The following is a 19,998-nucleotide window of genomic DNA, read 5'->3' on the forward strand; positions in this document are numbered from 1 at the left end:
CAAGGGGAGCAGACTAAGCAGACGGCTGTAATGAATATCCCTTAACCCCTATATCGGTGGATGGTAGGGCGTCTGAAGGGGAGGCAGAGGAAGAAAGCCATAAAACCTTGGTCTTTTTTCGAGGTGGTTCCATCTCGGTGTCCAACTCCGGATCCATCCCAAGCGCTAATTTTTTTTAAGTCTCTGGTTTTCCAAGTAAAGATTAAGAGTGGACAGACAGCTTCTAAGCATCTTTGAGAAGAAGGATTGGCAAATGCTGTAGGCAGTATGGTAGTGCTCCTGGCCTAGACAAAAAAAATGCAATGGTCATGGGCATCTTTATGTGGAATTTGCCTTCCGCATCAGCATTCACTATGCTTAGCGGACATCGGCTAATAATAAACAAGCAAACAAAGCTCAAGCAATAGTAAAGTTCCCCAACAGGGTACTTCGCTTTAGATGTCTTGATAAATAGAGGAGTGATGCAATCGACCTGACGTTCGACTGCAGCATAAAAGTTCCGAAGTCTGTGTGCAGACATCACATTTAAGGCTCCTGGTTTATGGTCTTGAGTGTGATGTCCCATGCACCAACAGCAAAGTACAGTTTTGTACCTACCATAAATGCAGATGTTCGAGTGCTAATACAGCTGCAGTAATCACAGATGGGTTCTCTGCCATCAGGCGGGTCCTCGGTCGGCCGAATTCCAAAGTCTAGGTCCGGCGTCGGTTGCTGTCGCTTTCCTTCCTGACGTCAGTGAGGCAGGGGTATACAAGACAAAGCGGACGCCATTTTCTTCAGTCTTTCTTGCCCCAGATGTCAGGTGCCCCAAGTAGGAAGGCAATACATAAACTATATTTATATACATGCAATGCAATATAATCAAAAATCAGTAGTTGCAAGCAAATATACCATAGAAGGATAACCCAATCAGGTTGTATGAAGAGGGGTTAGGCCCTAGACCTTTACCAAGAGGGGAAGGAGGGAGGGAAAACTGTACTGCAGCTGTATTAGCACTCGAACATCTACATTTATAGTAGGTACAAAACTGTACTATGTTCATCGTGCATACAGCTGCAGTAATCACAGATGGGTAGAATCCCAAAGCTACGCACAGGGTGGTAGGGCACTAGGTGGAACTGGGATGAGCCAGAATGCCCTGCAACACAGCAGTGGCAAAGCCTGCTCTAGTTTTGGAATATAAAGGCAGGTGGTAGTGTTTTGTGAAGGTATGCACAGAACTCCAAGTGGCTGCCTCCAAAATATTTGGTAGGAACTCCTCTGAGGAAGGCTGTAGAGGTAGCTGTGGCCCTGGTGGAGTGGGATCTGATACCTGTAGGGACAGATTTTCCATGATAGGAGTAACAAAACCGTATGCAGTGGCCTATCCATTTTGAAATTCTCTGTTTGGTAACTGGCTTCCCTTGAGCTCCTACAGCATAGGACACAAAAAGTTGTTCCGATTTCCTGAAAGGCTTTCTGTCCAAATAATAACGTAGCTGTCTATGGATGTCTGAGTGTAGCAGCCTTTCCCCTTTGTTTTGAGGATTGGGGTAAAAGGTAGGTAAGTGTATGGCTTGATTTAAAGCTACCCTGGATACCACTTTAGTCATAAATGACGGGTTGGTTCGAAGGGAAACCCTGTCCTGATGGAAGACGAGAAAGGGCTGCACAGCCATGAGGGCTTGTAGTTCCGAAACCCTACGAGCTGAGGTAATGGCCAGAAGGAAAGCTGTTTTCCAGGACAAATATTGCAAATCTGTTGATGCAGCTGGTTCAAAGGGAGGCAATGTTAATTTTTCTAGAATGTAATTAAGATCCCAGGCTGGCACTGGTTGTTTCCTTGGTGGTCTTATATTCTTAGCCCCTCTGAGGAACTGTCTTAAGAGTGGGTGAGAGAATACAGGTGGATCAGTGTTTAATTCTGCAGAAATGGCTGAGGCATGGATTTTTATGGAGGAAAATGAAAGTCCACTGTTCAGCAGCTCAGCTAGATACTGTAATACCTGAGGCAAACTCAGTTTTCTAGGGTCCTGGCCTTTTTTCTCATTCCAAGAGCAAAACAGTTTCCATTTTGCGGAGTAAGCCTTTCTAGTAGATGGCCTTCTGGCCTCCAAAATGACATCCTGCACCTCATTGGGGAGTAGGGTCTGTTGTGGTGTTAAGGAATTTTCCATGCAGCGAGAATGAGTGTTTTCAGCTGACTGTGAAGAGTTTTGTAGCTGTGCTGAGTCAGCAGAAGAGGCATTAGAGGTAGGGGCCAGGGAGGAGTATGTGTTCGGCTCCTCAGAAGTGGGTACCAGTGTTGTCTTGGCCAGTCTGAAGCAATCAATATCAATTCGGTCTGTCTGCTCTTGCTTTCAAGAGCACCTTGGGCAGAAGAGGCAGAGGTGGGAAAGCGTAAACTGTCCATGCTGTCCAACTGAATGAAAGGGCGTCCACTCTCCAGGCCTTTGGATGAAAGTTCCTTGAACAAAACTTTTCCAATTGATGATTCCTGTGGGAGGTGAAGAGATCTATGTCTGGCCTCCCCCACGCTTGGATTATCTTTGTAAACACTTGAGGATGCAACTTCCATTCGTGTGGATCTGTCATATTTCTGCTTAGATTGTCTGCCAGCGTGTTTTCCAAGCCTGGCAAGTACTGTGCTTGAAGTTCGATTTGCCATTCCAGAGCCAAGTTCCAAAGTGTCATGGCTAGTCTGCACAGGGGGTATGAATGTGTTCCTCCTTGTTTGTTTATGTACCACATTACTGTGGCGTTGTCTGTTCTTATCAATAATTGTCCTGGATGCAGGAGGTCCTTGAAAGCTGTAATTGCATTTACCACTGCTAGCATTTCTTTTTGATTGATGTGAAGATGCTTTTCCTTTTGGGACCATTTGCCCTGAATGCACCTGTCATGTGCGCCCCCCCAGGCTTAATCGGAGGCGTCTGTTGTGATGACTTGATTTGCTTGAGGCTTGCAGAATGGGAGACCTGTGTTTGTTTGACATGCTTGGGCCCACCATAGAAATTCCTTTTGCAAACATGGAATTATTGGTATTATTGTTTCCAAACTGTGGCTGTGTTGAGACCATAGGTTTTTTAAGGTACCATTGAAGTTTCCTCATATGCAACTTTGCACATGGGATTAAAAGAATGCAAGCAACCACACACAATACATACCCAGTCACACATGGTACCATCACAACTTCAAATCATACACATACTCACACAAAGACATACTCGGAGGCTCTGGTCAAAAATTTACCAAAACAGCAGAGGCCACCAAAGCAGACACCCAAACAACTACCACCTCAAGACCCAACACATGCAACACATAGACCACACAGTCAGAGTGTCAAACAGTCACAGCCCTTAAGGCCAAACAAAATGCCAGACACACTTGTCATTGGTGATTCCATAGTCAGACACACTGACGTCCCGCTCACCAGACTGAGTAAGGAGAAGGTCACAGTAAGCTGCCTGTCGGGCGCTAGAATCCACCACATAACGCAAGCACTCAGGTCTCTCAACAGCAGGTACAAGTGCGACTCAGTCATTGTCCACGCTGGTGTCAACGACCTGAGACGTACCTCCTTGGACTACATGAAAAGGGACGTCGAGGAGCTCTCTGATTATGTAGCCCAGGCAGGTATGACCCTGACCTTGAGCAGTATCCTACCTTCACCTAGAATGATGCCACAATACAGTGATAAGATGATCAGCTTTAATAATTGGCTTAAATTCTGGTGTCATTCAAAGGGGATCCAATGTCTGTCTGCCTGGGATGACATGCTGGACAAGCCACGCTGCTTCGCAAGGGACGGCTTGCACCTGTCACCCTGGGCTTCCGGATATTGGCAAAGGCTCTTGCCACCCCATAGTGCCTTTTTAGGCAAGGCTCAAATTCTAAACCTACCACCCTAGAACACCAAAAGGAAAAAACTAAGGGTAATGCTGCTCAATGCCAGAAGTCTCAATCTCAAGATGCACGACTCGAGGCCCTTCTCAATATGGAGAACATCGATGTCTGTGCTGTGACAGAAACCTGGTTCAAGGCTCCTGAGAGCACCCCAGCACTAACAGGTTTCACCTCATATCATACGTTCCGCCCCAAAATCCGGACAACACCAAGAAAGGAGGGGTGTCCATATTCATAAAGGACACCCACACCTCAAGGTTGGTGGCAACGCGATGCATCGGAGACCATCCAGGTGCAATTAACCATAGGCAAGACTGCTCTGCAATTTGTAGCATGTTACAGGCCACCCTCTCAAACTCAGGAACCTCACATGGCCTTCCTGAAAACATTGGAGGGATAAATGTATCTCCAAACACCATCATACTAGGTGACTTCAACTACCCTAATATAGACTGGGAACACTACTCAAGCCCGAACACTCTAACCCAAAGATTCCTGGAGTTCATAAACTCAAATGCCATGGAACAACTAGTCACCATCCCCACAAGAGGTGAAAACATACTTGATCTCATCATCACGAACATGGGATCAAAATGTTCAACACCGAAGTATACCCCTCACTGGTGAGATCAGATCATAAACTAATCTCGCTGGAGGTCCTCATCCCGCCCCACCTGAAACAAAAAGACCACAGTGAAAAACTTCTCAAAAGCCGATTTCACACTTCTAAAAACTAGTGTGGTCTCCTTTAAGGCCCCTGAGCCAGTGGTAAACATTACTCAAACCGCTGAATCACTTACAAATGCCTTCTACCAGCACCTACAGGACTGCATGGATCAGGCAATCCCAAACAAAACTAAGACTCTCTGTACCAAAGGCAAGCGTCCAGTCTGGTGGACCCCAGCCATAAACAAGCTCTACAACAAAAGGAGGAAGCTACTACAAGATAGAGCAAAATCCTTGAAAGGTAAGACACCTTTGATCATTATAAGTAAAAACTAAGAGCTCTCATAAAATCATCCAAGGCAAATTTTGAGAGAAAAATCGCCAAGGACTCTAAAGACAATCATAAGGCCTTCTTTAGCTATGTTAGAAACCTAGGAGGAAACTCCCAGATATGCTCAGAATTAGTTCAAAATGATGTGAAAATTACTGAACCTACACACATTGCTAACATACTGGCTGACAGGTTCAGTGCAAACTCCCCAAAAGGAGAGATATCTATTCCAGAGGATTGTAGCCCCCAAACATCTCCAACGCCCAGGTGAGAACTGCCCTCACTAAGGCAAAACACAGCATCCATGGGACGGATGGTGTCCACGGCTGTGTGCTTCATGAACTCAACGAGGAATTAAACCCACAGTTAGGACAGCTGTTTAATCTTAGCCTCACCTCAGGATACGTCCAAGGAGTGGCGCGGCGACTGTGGTCCCACTTCATAAGGGCGGTGCCTCCACAGACCCTGGAAATTACCGCCCCATTAGCTTGACAAGCCTTATCTGCAAAGCCATGGAGAGGATCATAATGGAACTCATAAATAAAGACATAGGAACTTGCAGACTTTGGATCCAACCCAGTTTGGCTTTGTCAAAGGCAGATCCTGCCTCTTAAACTTGGTTGACTTTTTCGAGACAGTCACCAAGGCCATTGATGAGGGAAAGGCAGTCCATACAGCCTACCTCGACCTGGCAAAGGCCTTCGACACAATACCCCACTCAGGTATCATCGAAAAACTCATCAGCTTGAATGTAAACCCATATATCACAAGATGGGTTGCAAACTGGCTAGCGACAGAACCCACAGGGTCAGAGTTGCTGGAGCCATGTCAGACTCAAAGCCTGTCACAAGTGGTGTCCCACAGGGCTCAGTCCTGGGTCCACTCTTGTTCGCATCTACTTTTCTGAAGTACAAGCAAACACAGGAGGGTTATGGCTGACAAAGTTTGCAGATGACTGCAAACTGGCCATAGTCGAAAACACATCTGACACAGATATCCTCCAGAAGGGCCTCACAGAAACGGATAACTGGTGCCAGAGCCATGGCCTGAAGTTAAACGCCAAAAATGCATAGTCATACCCTTGGGAAAAACAAGGTTACCCCTAGCTACCATATAGGTGACAATCCACTGAGCACAGAAAAAGTCATCAGGGATCTGGGGACCCAAGTTGACAGTAGTCTTCGTTTGACACTCATGTTGCTAAAGTAGTTAGGAAAACCTTCTATATCGCCCACCTGATCATGAAGGGATTCACATCTAGATCAAGGGAGGTCATCGTCCCCCTGTACTCATCACTCATTAGACCTATGATTGAGTACAATGCCCATTTGGAATGTATCTGACCAGACACCTGATGCAGCTTGAAAGGCCCCAAAAGTTCCTCACCAAAAGGATAAAGGGTCTCAAAAATATGTCTTATGCTGCCCGACTGAAAGAACTCCAGCTTTATTCAGTCTCATACCGCTTGCTCAGAGGTGACCTGTGCCTGACATATAAGGCCATGTCAAACCCAGATTTGATGAATATGCTTCACCTCAAAAATCTAGATCCCTCAGAACCACAAGGGCGGAGACTTAAACCTTGACACGGTTATAAATAGAACGTGCTGGAGGGACAGATTCATCACCCAGAGACTCCCTATGCTGTGGAACAAAATCCCGGTACATGTGAGGCAGAGCACCTCGCTGGCCTTGTTCAAGAGGAATCTTGACCAATGGATGGGAGATCGCAGATATACCCCAGGGATTACTTCAGTGTCACTGCTTGACAGAGGCACAGAAAAATGATAGGCATAGTTTTTATTCAAACTAAAGGGGTGGCGAAAGCCACATAACTATGGGCTAGGCTTATAAATGCCCTTGGGCAGATAGCCTAGTATGAACCTATGAACCTATAAGATGCCATGAAGCCCAGAGCCTGCAGGATTTTCCTTGCAGTAAGCCTGGTACAATTTGCTAGTGTTTTGAAGTACTAAGTTAGTTGCCCCTGTTTTTCTGGCGTAAGAAAGGCCATCTGGGTGTTTGTGTCCAAGTTGGCACCCAGGAAAGTTATTTTCTGAGATGGTGTTAGCCTGGATTTCTCTTTGTTGATTGTGTATCCCAGAGAATTCAGTAACCGTGTTGCACAAGCCAGATGTTCCAGAAGTATGTGCTTGCTGTCCGCTTGGATCAAGCAGTCGTCCAAATAAGGGTAAATTTGTATCCCTTGAAGTCTGCAGTAGGCAATTACTGATGCCAGGCATTTCGTGAATACTCTGAGCGCAGTAGATAAGCCAAAGGGCAATGCAGAGAATTGATAGTGGATTGAACCTGCAAGAAATCTGAGGTATCTTCTGCAGCTTTGTCTGATTGGGACATGCAGGTATGCCTCCTTGAGGTCCAATGTTACCAGCCAAAACTCCTTGCCCAGCATGGGAAGAAGCTGCTGTAATGTGAGCATCTTGAATTTTGGTATGAGTAAGAATGTGTTTAGGATGGATACGTCCAAAATGGGTCTCCAGTCTGTTCCTTTCCTTGGTACCAGAAATAGCCTGGAATAAAAACCTTGACCTTGTTCGTGAGTAGGTACCTCTTGAATAGCTTTCATGTCTATGAGCTTTGAAATTTGTATTTGTGCCTCTGCCCTTTGATTGTGTGGCAGGTTTGGCATGCCTCATTTTTGGGAGAGTGTGAAAATGAAATCTGTAGCCTCTGTTTATAACGTCCAGGATCCATTTGTCTGTTGTGACCATATGCCAATTTCTTGTAAATAATGCCAGCTTTCCTCCCAAGGGTGCTGCCAGCTGAGACTTGCTTGGCATGGAAAGGAGGAAGTCATTGGGTTTGTTTCCTGTATTGTTGTGCACTGTCTTCGCCACCTCTTGGAGCTGGAGTTTGCCATTGCCTGCCTCTATATGATCCTTGTGATTGCCCTCTGCCCCTTGTGCGCCTGTTATCTACCTCTTTGGGGCTTGTCCGTGGCTGGAAAGGACCAGTTTTTAGAAGGCCAATTTCTGCTAAAACGTGGTGATTGAACCTGTAGAAAAGCTTTGACAGTTTGCATAGATTTGGCTTTTTCTCCATTTTCCGTAGTATCTCCTCAGCATTAGTACCAAATAGCACAACCTTTTGTAAAGGAGCATCTAGAAGTTTAGCTTTCACATGATCAGGCAAGATTTGTTCCCTAAGCCATGCATGTCTACAAACGACTGATCCTGTAACAGCAGCTCTACTTGAGGCCTCTAGGGCAGCATAGCCACACTGTAAGGTGTGTTTACCCACTTGTTCTGCACTATGCATCATATCCTGCAACTCCTTCAAATCTGGTTGTTCAGGTTGAGACATTTTATTTCTTAATTGTGATAACAGAAACTGTTGATATTTAAGCATATGAAACTGACAATTTAAGGCCCTCATGGCTAGGGTGGCCGAGGTATATACCTTTTTCCCCACCTTTCTAAGGATCTTGACTCTCTTTCGGAAGGTAGTGGATTCTTAGCAGTAGAGGCCTTCATTCCCTTGGGGCCTTGAGAAATAGTTTCAGGGTCAGCATTATGGCTTTTGTAAAGAAATTGATGAGAGTTAGGAACTCTGTAGTACCTATCAGGCTTGTCTGGGGCAGGAGGCAGGGAATCCGGATTAAGGCAAGCCTCCGAATAAACATCATCAAGTACGTCCAAGACTGGAGGTATCGCCAGAGGTCTGTGTTGAGGTAACAAAAGAAATTCCCCAAGTCTTTTCTTGGAATCAGAAAAGTCTTGGCCTTCCCAATGGAAGTGTTCCCTCAAGGTGTGCAAGGTTTCCCCAAAAGAAAAATCCTCAGGAGGGGATACAGAAAGACTGGACTGCTCTGCATCAGAATCTTCAAAAGGGGAGTAAGAATGTTCCTCTACATCAGAATGTTCTGAAAAAATGGAGCCCTGATCAGAAGAGGGAGAATCTTCATCCACTCTGGGTCTCTTGTCTGGAGGGGGTTGGGAACCCCTGATAAGAGTAATTAAATCCTCAGCCATTTTAAGCATCTGCTTTTTAGGCATGGGGCCTGGGGATGGGCCCTGTGCAACAGGCCTCTTGGGATGCCTGGCTGATTTGGACTGAAAGGCCTTAATGGAAAAGGAAGAGGAGGGTCTAAAGACACCATGGGTGGAAGTGGACCTGTCCACATTAGGAGGCTCAACGCTCACAGTGGCTTCGGTGGTTGTAGTCTGGGTATGGGCCGAGGTACCTGCGATCTTGGTTACAGAAGACGCCGCCAAAGAAGTGTCGTCGGTAGTGAGGGACTGCATAGGCGTCTCGCTGAGAACCGGACCACGTGTAGCCGGTTTTGGCGTGGTGTCAGTGGGGACCGCGGGCCTCGCGTGTCGGTCCTTGTCCTTGCGTTGTTTGGACAAAATGGTAGTCGGAGTCTCAGACGACATTTTATAATCAAAGGCTTTACCAAAAAAGTGTTGGGCGAACTCCGCCCGACGCTCAATAGTGCGTTTATTGAAAGTAGCGCAAAAGCGACAGCCCGAGACGTCGTGGTCTGGGCCTAAACAAGGTATGCAGAGGGAATGGAAATCCTTATGCGGTATTTGCTTCCCACAAGAAATACAATTGTTAACTTTTTCTGACATCGGTCTGAGGCAAGAAAAGTTTTCCCAACGGGGTACTTAGCTTTAATGAAGACTTCGGTTTCCAATTTTTTGTAAATTCAGGAGCTGGCCAACCGGCACTTGCGAACTGCTTCGGGCACCGCGCGGCAAAAAAAGACCGAAGAAAATGGCGTCGGCTGTGTCTTGTATACCCCTGCCTCACTGAAGTCAGGAAGGAAAGCGACAGCAACTGACGCCGGACCTAGACTTTGGAATTCGGCCGACCGAGGACCCACCTGACGACAGAGAATCCATCTGTGATTACTGCAGCTGTATGCACGATGAACATTCCAGGCTTAAGCTTTTGTACAGGAGCCAACATTCGGGTCGCCTGAGGCGGAGAATCCCACACTAAGAATACTGCAACATGAGAATAAGGCATCTACCCATGCTCCTGAACTATGGGAATGTAAAGGTAGTAGAATCCTTTAATCTAGAGTGACCACAAGATCTTCTGGAAGGATCATGGGAAGAGTTTTTTTTTTTTTTTTTTTACAGGATAAGCATCTTGAACTTTAAGACAAGCAGTGATGATTTGAAAGTTGAATATATCGGTGTACATGACCCCTCTGTTCTTGAGGCCTGAAGAGTCTAGAGAGTAATTCCTGTATCACCTAATGGTACTGGCTCCATGGAGTCCTGTGTAGTAGATTTTGTACTTTAGCATGCATTAGCTTTGGTCTTTTGGTACAGGAGGAATGCCTGAAAGTTTTGATTTATGAAATGCACGATGCAGCCTGGTCTTAAGTTCAATAACCATTTGTCTTGGGTGATCTGAAACCAGGTGGCAAGAAAAGGGAAAACCTGCCTGCTATCCTTTCTGGTGGAAACAGTGGAGGGAAAGGGCTGGGAGTTGATTATCTTCATTCAAACCAATGGTTAAAGATCACACCGACAAGCCATTATTCTTGCATATACCCCACAGGCCTCCACTACAGGAGGTTTAAGCTACTTCACAGCAGGAACTCTAGCCTGGTTAAGTCTTCCTTGGAGTTTTTACTAAATGGTTTGTGCGACTTTTATCCTGTGGTTTCTATACTTATGTATATTCTTGTTTTACAGCCAAGTGCCTTCCCAGCAAGTTGAATGTGACAATCAGGAAAACCAGTCACCCATTGCACAGCTGATATACTGACTGTCAAATATGAATGCATCTTGGGATCCCAGGGAACACCACTACCATCAGCCCAAAGGGCTCAGCTCATTAGATACTGAAAATAAAACCAAAAGGAATAGTTTACTGCTTTTATAGTGACACCAAAACACCTGCATAAAAGAAAAATTCTGGAGTCATTACTTATACTGATACAGAAATAAAATTTAAAGCAAAAAAACATACAAGAAACAGAACAGCTGAAAATCTACATTACCTTGATCCTAGAACTTGGATTCAACATAATATACTTAATGGAGCATTGTATGTTCTCTGTCCAAGACACGAGCCATGTCACCTTGTTGTCATGTCGCACTTCTTTCCATTTATGTCCTTCAGGGGGTTCAGGGACTTTTGAGTCTCTGGGGAAGGGATTACAAAAATGTACATACTAAAGCATAGCAAACTGAAGAAAAAAAAAAATAATAATTCTGACAGAAACAAATGTGTAACTGGACCCTCAAAAGTCAATGACTGGGATCCCTCAATTCAATATTTTTTTTTTAGATTAACACTCAGTGCACAAGGGCATCTGCTGACAACAAACACAAGGGTGCCTCATGCCCAAGCTCAGCAATTCACCTCAAAAAGCACATTTCGCCAAATAAACAAAAATTCCAAAATTTTACACAAACATATGGAGATATACACACACATCTATATCTATATATATATCTATATATATATATATATATATCTATATATATATCTATATATATAACTATATATATCTATATATATATATATATCTATATATATATGTCTATATATATATATCTATATCTATATATATCTATATATATCTACACACACACACACACACACACACACACACACACACACACACACACACAGCCATTTCACAAATGTGCTGTTTTACACCTTCATGTACACACACGTCCATTTATAAAGCTGTACATTTAGGGCAACATAAGTATATCAAAAAAGCAATGAAAGTCAATAGTGTAGCCACACTACATTAACTCCCTCTCACACCAACGAACAAATTTTCTTCAGCAAAATGAATCAGAGGGAGAAACACGGCAGAAATAATATAAAAAAACTTTAATACGGATAGAGCTTTCACATCACAGATGCTTCTTCAGACCATTAATGAAACATAAGCTAAAATCACTTTATATACTTCCTAAGCTCTACCAAGTTGCTGTTAATTGATTGCATCTATTCAGCACTCAAGTTAGAGACAGCATATTAATAGGTATCTAGCCAGAAACATACTACAGCTTGCTAACCAACAATTTAATACACAAACTGACATTTCATCAGTGAAGTAAAAATCAATAAAATATGTATTTACACAAAACAAGTGCAGAGTTTTTAATAAAATATGAATATAAGCAGATTTTATATATGTCTTGTTTTTAGACCGGGCTTAAATCAAAGTTTTATCACTGAGCCCTGGTTCTTTTTCTGCCTGTAACTCAATCAATTTTAGCTCTCTCAATTCCAATTTATTTTTCATGTCACCCAGCCTTGAACCTTGAAAAATGCATTCAATAAATTTGAATTGGAAATTATGCATTCCCCCTGCACAGTCAACATGTTTGTGCTAGAGCACTTCTATCCATTTCATTATTTCCGATGGTGTTTGGCTATGTTTCTGTCTAGATACCTATTAATATGCTGTGGGTCCAAGCCCCGAATTAACACAGCAGGCCTGACTTGGCAAAGGTATAAAAAGAGCAAGTTTTCACCACACAATTATCTGCAATGGAGATAAGCAAGCAATGGAAACATACATAGTGGAGTGGCATTTGAAAGCAAAATTTTCCAGCAGATGGGTCACTGTCTGATGGGATGACAACAGAATTGAAAAACCCTAAAGATATTCACAACTATTTATTACCTTTTAAGGCAAAGTGAGAAAAATCTGTCCCATCTAAACTCATGCACACACATCAGGTAAAACCAGAGGTGGTACATAACCATATCTGAAGGGCTCCTCCTCCCCAATTTGACAAAAACAAAACAAAAACAAAAAAACAAACAAACAAACAAAAAAAAGTCCAAGGAGATGAATTTAAGGGCAATTCTGCCCATCACTTTCAAGGGAAAACTCAGGTCAGTCCCAAGGGACATGCTATCCTTGTGAAAGACCAAATATGGTTCCCTACTGGAGGGTGGGTGGGAGGGGGGATTGGAAATAAACAGAACTAAACTTTCAAATTAATACATGCAGTGGTGACAGATAGTGAAATCAGTTGACCAAGACAGGAATGTCAAAGCTGCTGAACCTCATGGGGCATGAAAAAGAGGACACACAATACCCCAAAGAAGCAAAGTATGGAAATTAAAAAGAAAATACTGAACTGCATGACCTCTCAGTGCAGTGACAATCACAGCTTCTTATAAAAAGGCTAAATCAACTTGTGCATCCATCCTGAGCACAGATGAAGATGCCACACATGACAGAGTTAATTTAGAAGCAACTGCATCCTGCCAGCTGTGGATGTCAAAGGATATCGTGCTAGTCCAGTGGGTGGTAGTTTTCTAGCAGCTCCAGTCATTTAAGGAACTCCAGATGGATATGAAATTACTCTAAACCAGAAGCCAGTTTTGGAGTTTAAGCTGGGTGTTACTCCACCTGGGATTATGGAACTTCCTTGCTGTATTCAAAGATTTCCTGCAATGGCAGGGATCCAGGCACCTGAAGCTACACTATCAAAAGTATAAGGCTTAGTCTCTCTCTCTCTCTGAATGTAATTTTTTTTACTAAAGATTAGAACTGGAGAACAGTGGGAATGCATACAGGAATCTCATGCCATGGGAGAAAATGCCATCTCACCTTGTCCCTGCTGCATGAAGCACAAGAGGAAAGGACGACAAACGGGCCAATTTCTATGAAGTACCACTCCCAGAAAACTTGGCAAACGAGGCTAGCAAATACCTTAAATAGAAACAAAGGAAAAGTCCACCAGCATATCCTCCCAGAAAGTTAATAGATGAGACAAAGTACAGTTTTGTACCTACCATAAATGTAGATGTCCGATAGGTATGCATCTGCAGTTCTAACATATGGGTTGTCCTGCCTCAGGCAGCCCTTCGGTCGGCCAGATTCCAAAGTCTGGGTCTGGCCTCGGCTGATGTCGCACTTCACCCGACGTCATAGCTGCTGTTTATTGGGTATAAAGGCATCAGCCAACGCCATTTTCCTCAGTGTTTCTTGCCCCAGATGCCAGGTGCCCTCTAGTAAGGCTAAATTTGGATAAATGCAAATAATTCCAAACAGTAGAGAGCAAACAATATATATATACATATATACACACAAATACACCATAATAGATTCCCCCAGCTAGCTAAAAGAGGGGTAAATACCCTAGGAGTACCACAGAGGGGAAGGAGGGTGGGTAATCCTGACTGCAGATGCATACCCATCGGACATCTACATTTATGGTAGGTACAAAACTGTACTATGTCCTTCAAGGATGCATCTGCAGTCCTAACATATGGGTAGAATACCATAGCCAAACTGGGGGAGGAGGCACTAAGATAAAGATGGTGTAGTTAAGATCCCTTGCAAAACAGCAGTTGCAAAACCTGCTCGGGATCTAGAGTATAAGGGAAGATTGTAATGCTTGGCAAATGTATGCATGGAGCTCCAAGTAGCAGCTTCTAAAATGTCTTTGGTAGCCACTCCTCGTAGGAAAGCTGTAGTGGTGGCTGTAGCTCTTGTGGAATGAGGTCTGATATTATCAGGAGTTGTCTTTCCATGAAAAGAGTAACAAAAACAAATGCAATTTCCTATCCATTTTGAGATGGTCTGTTTTGAAATTGCTTTTCCTTGCATTCCTGTTGCATATGCTACCAGAAGCTGGTCAGTTTTTCTGCTGGTCTTAGTTCTGTCCAGATAGTAGTGTAATTGTCTGTGCACATCCAAGGTATGTAGCAGTCTTTCCCCCCTGTTCTGTGGGTTGGGGAAGAATGTAGGTAAATGAATCGCTTGGTTCAATGATACTCTGGAGACCACTTTTGGCATAAAAGTAGGGTTGGTTCTCAGATGTCCTGATGGAAGATAAGGAAGGGTTGTACTGCCATTAATACCTGTAACTCGGATACCCTTCTTGCTGAAGTAATTGCTAGTAGGAAAGCAGTTTTCCAAGACAAGAATTGTAATTCTGCTGTTGCTGCTGGTTCAAAAGGGGGAAGGGTTAACTTTTCCAGCACAAAGTTGAGATCCCATGTAGGTAAAGGTGATTTCCTTGGAGGCTTTACATTTTTGATTCCTCTCGAGAACTGCCCGAGTAGAGGATGAGAGAAGACAGGAGGATCCATGTTGTATTCTGCTGAAATTGCTTATGCATGAATCTTAATGGAGGAGTAAGACAGGCCATTGTGGAACAGCTCTGCTAAATATTCCAGGATGTGTGCTATGTTTGCCAATGAGACATTTTCTCCCTTTGCTGCACTCCAAATGAGGTATCTTTTCCACTTGGCTGAATAAGTCTTCCTTGTGGAGGGTCTGCGTGCCTCCAGGATAATGTCCTTAACCCTCTGAGATAAACCTGGGTTATTTTGTTTTATGCAATATTCCAAGCAGCTAGCTGCAGTGTTTTCAAGTTTGGATGTAGGATCTTGTAGTTGTCCTGTGATAGTAGTAAGGGACATAGAGGTAGATGCCATGCGTGTGTCCGAGACAAGCTTCTCAGTAGCGGGTACCAATGTTGCCTCGGCCAGTCTGGAGCTATCAGAATTACCCTTGGTTGATCCTCTCTGATCTTCAGTAGAACTTTGTACATCAAGGGAAGAGGTGGAAATGCATATGCTGTCAGGTTTTTCCAACTGAAGGAAAGGGAGTCCACCCTTCAAGCAAGTGGGTGGTATGCTCTTGTGCAGAATTTCAATTGGTGATTGTGTGGGGAGGCAAACAGGTCTATCTGTGGTAGTCCCCATTTCTTTGTTATGGCTTCGAAGATATCTGGATGCAGCATCCATTCGTGAGCATCAGTGGTAGTTCTGCTTAAGGTGTCTGCTAGAGAATTTTCTTTTCCTGGTACAAATCTGGCCTGAAGTTGAATGTTGAGGTTCACGGCCACATTCCACAGGTCCATTGCCATCCGGCATAGAGGATATGAATGTGTACCTCCTTGTTTGTTGATGTACCACATGACTGTGGTATTGTCCGTCCTTATCAGCAGATGACCCTGTTGGAGTGGTCTGAATGCCTGGATCGCATGTTTCACTGCCAGCATCTCCTTTAGATTTATGTGTAGATTCAGCTGGTCTTGGGTCCATAGGCCTTGTATACACTTGTCCACCATGTGTGCCCCCCATCCTAGGTCTGAGGCGTCCGTGGTGATGGTCTGGCTTGGCTGTGGTTTGTGGAAAGGCAAGCCTCTGTTCAACTGACAGGCCTGAGCCCACCACAGGAATTCTTGCTTCAGGCATGGAATTATTGGAATCTGGGCTTCTAGACTGTGCTTGTGTTGAGACCATACATTCCTTAGATACCATTGTAGCTTTCTCATATGCAGCCTGGCATGCGGAACCAATATTATGCAGGATGCCATGTAGCCCAGGGCTTGCAGGACTTTCCTTGCAGTAAGCTGAGTTTGTGTTGTTAATGTCATGAAGTAGACTGGTAGTTGCTTTTGTTTTTCTTCTGTGAGAAAAGCCATCTGAGTTGATGTGTCTAATTCTGCACCCAAGAATGTTATCCTTTGGGATGGTACTAGTCTTGACTTTTGCATGTTGACTGTGTATCCCAAGGCTTGCAACAGTTGTATGACATTTTCCAAATCTTTTGTTAACTTTGCCTTGTTGTCCGCTTGTATTAGGCAGTCGTCCAGGTATGGGTAAATCTGAATTCCCTGCTTGTATTAGGCAGTCGTCCAGGTATGGGTAAATCTGAATTCCCTGAAGTCTGCAATGAACAATTACTGATGCCAGGCATTTCGTGAATACTCTGGGCGCAGTAGATAAGCCAAAAGGCAATGTGGAGAATTGATAATGCTCTGATCCTACAAGAAATCTGAGGTGTCTTCTGCAATCTGGTCGTATAGGGACGTGCAGGTATGCCTCTGAGATCTAGAGTCACCAGCCAAGACTCCTTGCCCAGCATGGGAAGAAGTTGCTGGAGGGTCAGCATTTTGAAATTTGGAACAATGAGGCATGTGTTCAGTGCGGACAAATCTAGAATAGGTCTCCATTGATTTTCTTTTCTTGGTACAAGGAAAAGCCTAGAGTAAAATCCTTGGCCTTGTTCCATAGGTGGCACCTCTTCTATAGCTCTCATCCTTAGTAAGTTGTTGATTTCTCTTAGAGCGTCTGTTTTTTGGCTTGGTGGTAGGTTTGGCATTCCTCTCTTTTTTGGTAGAGTATGGAAGTGAAACCTGTAGCCCTTGTCTATTGTTTGTAAAGTCCATTTGTCTCCTGTAATGTAATGCCAGTTGTCGGAGAATAAGGCTAGTTTTCCGCCCAAGGGTGCTTCCAGTTGTTCCCTGGTAGGCGGAACTAGAGCCAAGTCATTGTGTCTGCCCTGTAGAAGTGGTTGTAGTTGATTCTGTGGCAGTACTTCTCTGGTTGGTAGGTTGCCACTGACGTCCCCTGTAGGCACCCCTAGATTGACCTCTGCCTCTTGGGCGTCTATTTCTGCCTCTCTGCGCTCTGGAGTAGTCTGGAAAGGACCAATTCTTCGAAGGCCAATTTCTGCTAAACCTCGGAGGTTGGACCTGTAAGAAATCCTTGACTGTTTGGACAGATTTTGCTTTTTCTTCCACCTTTTTTAGAACCTCCTGTGCAGGGGAGCCAAACAAACTTTGTTTCTCCATGGGAGCATCTAGGAGTTTTGACTTAACATGGTCTGGTAAGGATTGTTCTTTTAACCAGGCATGCCTTCGAATCACTGTTCCAGTCACCGCTGATCTAAAGGAAGCCTCCAGTGCAACATAGCCACACTTTAATAAATGGTTACTGACCCGCTGAGAGTTATGTACCAAATCCTGAAGGGACTTGCGGTCTAAAGGTTCAGGAGAAGATAGTTTTTTATTTAGCTGGTCTAACAAAAATTCCTGGTAGTGAATCATGTGAAATTGACAGTTCAAGGCCCTGGCCGAAAGAGTATCCGAAGTATAAACCTTTTTACCCCATCTCTCTAATGCTCTAGATTCCCTTTCAGAGGGAAGAGGGTTTTTGGCAGAGGCAGCTGCCACACCTTTAGGGCCCTGTGAAATGGTTTCAGGGTCTGCAACAGGAGCCTTATACAAATGGTAGTGTGTGTCCGGGACCCTGTAATATCTGTCTGGCTTGGCAGGGGCCGGAGGAAGAGAATCAGGAGCAGTACAGGCATCATTATATGCATCATCAACAACTGTTAGTACTGGCGGAATGGCTAAAGGCCTATGCTGTGGTAAGTGTAAAAAAGTCCTTAGCCTTTTCCTTGAATCTGAAAAATCCTGGCCCTGCCATTGGAAGTGTTCCCTCGGAGGAGAAGCAGAAGGAATGGAGTCTTCTGCATCAGAATCCTCATAAGGAGAATATGAGCCTTCGTGAGGGTCTGAAAGGTCTGAGTCATCCGAGGAATAATCTGTAGAGACAGGTTCCGGGGGTTCAGTCCTAGGCCTCTTGTCTGGAGGGGGCTGAGAGGCCCTGTCTGGGTGAGGTTGGGATCCTCTGATCAAAGAAATGAGATCCTCAGCCAGGCTGAGTATTTGGGAACTAGAGGTAGGCCTATGTGAAGGAGTTTTGGCAGGCAAGGCCTTAGAAGATTTAGCTGCCTTAGCCCTGGCAAAAGCCTTGATAGACATGGAAGCAGGGGGTCTAGCAGCCCCACGTGCAGGGGTAGTTATGTCTAAAGGAATAGTGTCTGATAAATCCTGAGTGCCTGCTTCTGTAGCAGTAAATTCAGTAGCAGATTCAGCCATGCTCTGTGAGGCCTCGGCTATCGGAAGCATGCTTTCGGCCGAAAGAAGAACCGGGGGCTCTGTTTCAGCCGAAACAGAGACATTCGCGGTTGGCCTAACCGTGGTTTCTGCCGAAACCGTGGGCCGCGAATGTCGGTCCTTTTCCTTGCGCTTTTTAGCTAATTGAGTAGTCGGAGTCTCAGACGGCATTTTGTATGCAAAAGCGGGACCAAAAAACTCCTCTGCAAACTCCGACCGACGAGTCCGTCGGTTGAAGGAAGCACAGGCTAGACAAGCTGATACGTCGTGGTCTGGGCCTAAGCAAGGAAGGCAGTAAGAGTGGTAATCCTTATGAGGTATTCGTTTCCCACAAGTTAAACAATTATTTACTTTGTCTGACATCGGCAGAGGCAAGAAAGAGTCCCCAACGGGGTACTTAGCTTTTTAGAAGTCTTCGGTAGTAGAAATCTCTGGATCTGACCGACTAGCACTTGCGAACAGCTTCTGCTTCGGCTGAAATTGACAGTTCAAGGCCCTGGCCAAAAGAGTATCCGAAGTATAAACCTTTTTACCCCATCTCTCTAATGCTCTAGATTCCCTTTCAGAGGAAGAGGGTTTTTGGCAGAGGCAGCTGCCACACCTTTAGGGCCCTTGCTGATGCCTTTATACCCAATAAACAGCAGCTATGACGTCGGGTGAAGTGCGACATCAGCCGAGGCCAGACCCAGACTTTGGAATCCGGCCAACCGAAGGGCTGCCTGAGGCAGGACAACCCAAATGTTAGGACTGCAGATGCACCCTTGAAGGACATCAATATGCCATGCCTACAGCTCAAACAGAACTGAATCAACCACTCTGCAAACAGTGCGACTTTATGCCCTCACCCAAACAGACCTTAAGAAACAGCTTATGGCAAATAAATGACTAAATGTAGCCTCAGCAGGTTTATAAGGAGGTCCTTCTGCTGGCAGTACAAACTTCCCCCACCTCCCAACAACAAGTAAAGCAGAGGTGGATGGTACAACTCAGTTAACTACAAGGAGGGAAAGCCCTAGAGAACAGGAGGGAACTTATCCATTACTCCAGGGCCAACCAATAAGGGTCTGACATTACAGCAGTTTGTGAGCACATCGACACCTCACAATCAAAACACCAACATCTTTAGGTGTGCACCCTGAAGACTGCGACTGCCATTAAGAGCTGTAAGCTGAGGAGGGGTTGAGCCTGGATCAATCACTCTATAATCCACTTATAGGCTGTTTGAGACACAATCTCCTTGCTTCTCTTCTTTAACAGAAAAATGTGTTCACAGTTCAGAGTCAATAAAGGTAATTGCCAAACATTGTGGTCTCCTCATTCACAGGTACCTCCCAAACGGCTGTGAAGCTTGGGAACATCCACTTTTAAAAGATACTAAAGTTTCTCCTGATGGGACCAGGAGGAACCAGTTATTCAGAGTTATTCCACAATGGACGACACTTTCATGAACATT

At 44.6% G+C, this 19,998-nt stretch overlaps 1 protein-coding gene across 1 annotated transcript in view; it reads right to left on the minus strand.

Annotated features, from left to right (window-relative positions):
* The window catches only part of LOC122802395 (DNA topoisomerase 1-like), a 498,452-nt gene that overhangs the window by 199,007 nt on the left and 279,447 nt on the right, over positions 1 to 19,998 (minus strand). Inside the window, exon 11 of the mRNA XM_044072020.1 lies at positions 10,865 to 11,009. Within this exon, the coding sequence (XP_043927955.1) occupies positions 10,865 to 11,009 (145 nt within the window). The remainder of the gene's footprint in view (positions 1 to 10,864; positions 11,010 to 19,998) is intronic.

Source organism: Protopterus annectens, chromosome 5.part0 (genome assembly GCF_019279795.1).
Source record: "Protopterus annectens isolate FY-2018-M chromosome 5.part0, PAN1.0, whole genome shotgun sequence".
In the NCBI taxonomy this organism is placed as follows: domain Eukaryota; kingdom Metazoa; phylum Chordata; order Ceratodontiformes; family Protopteridae; genus Protopterus; species Protopterus annectens.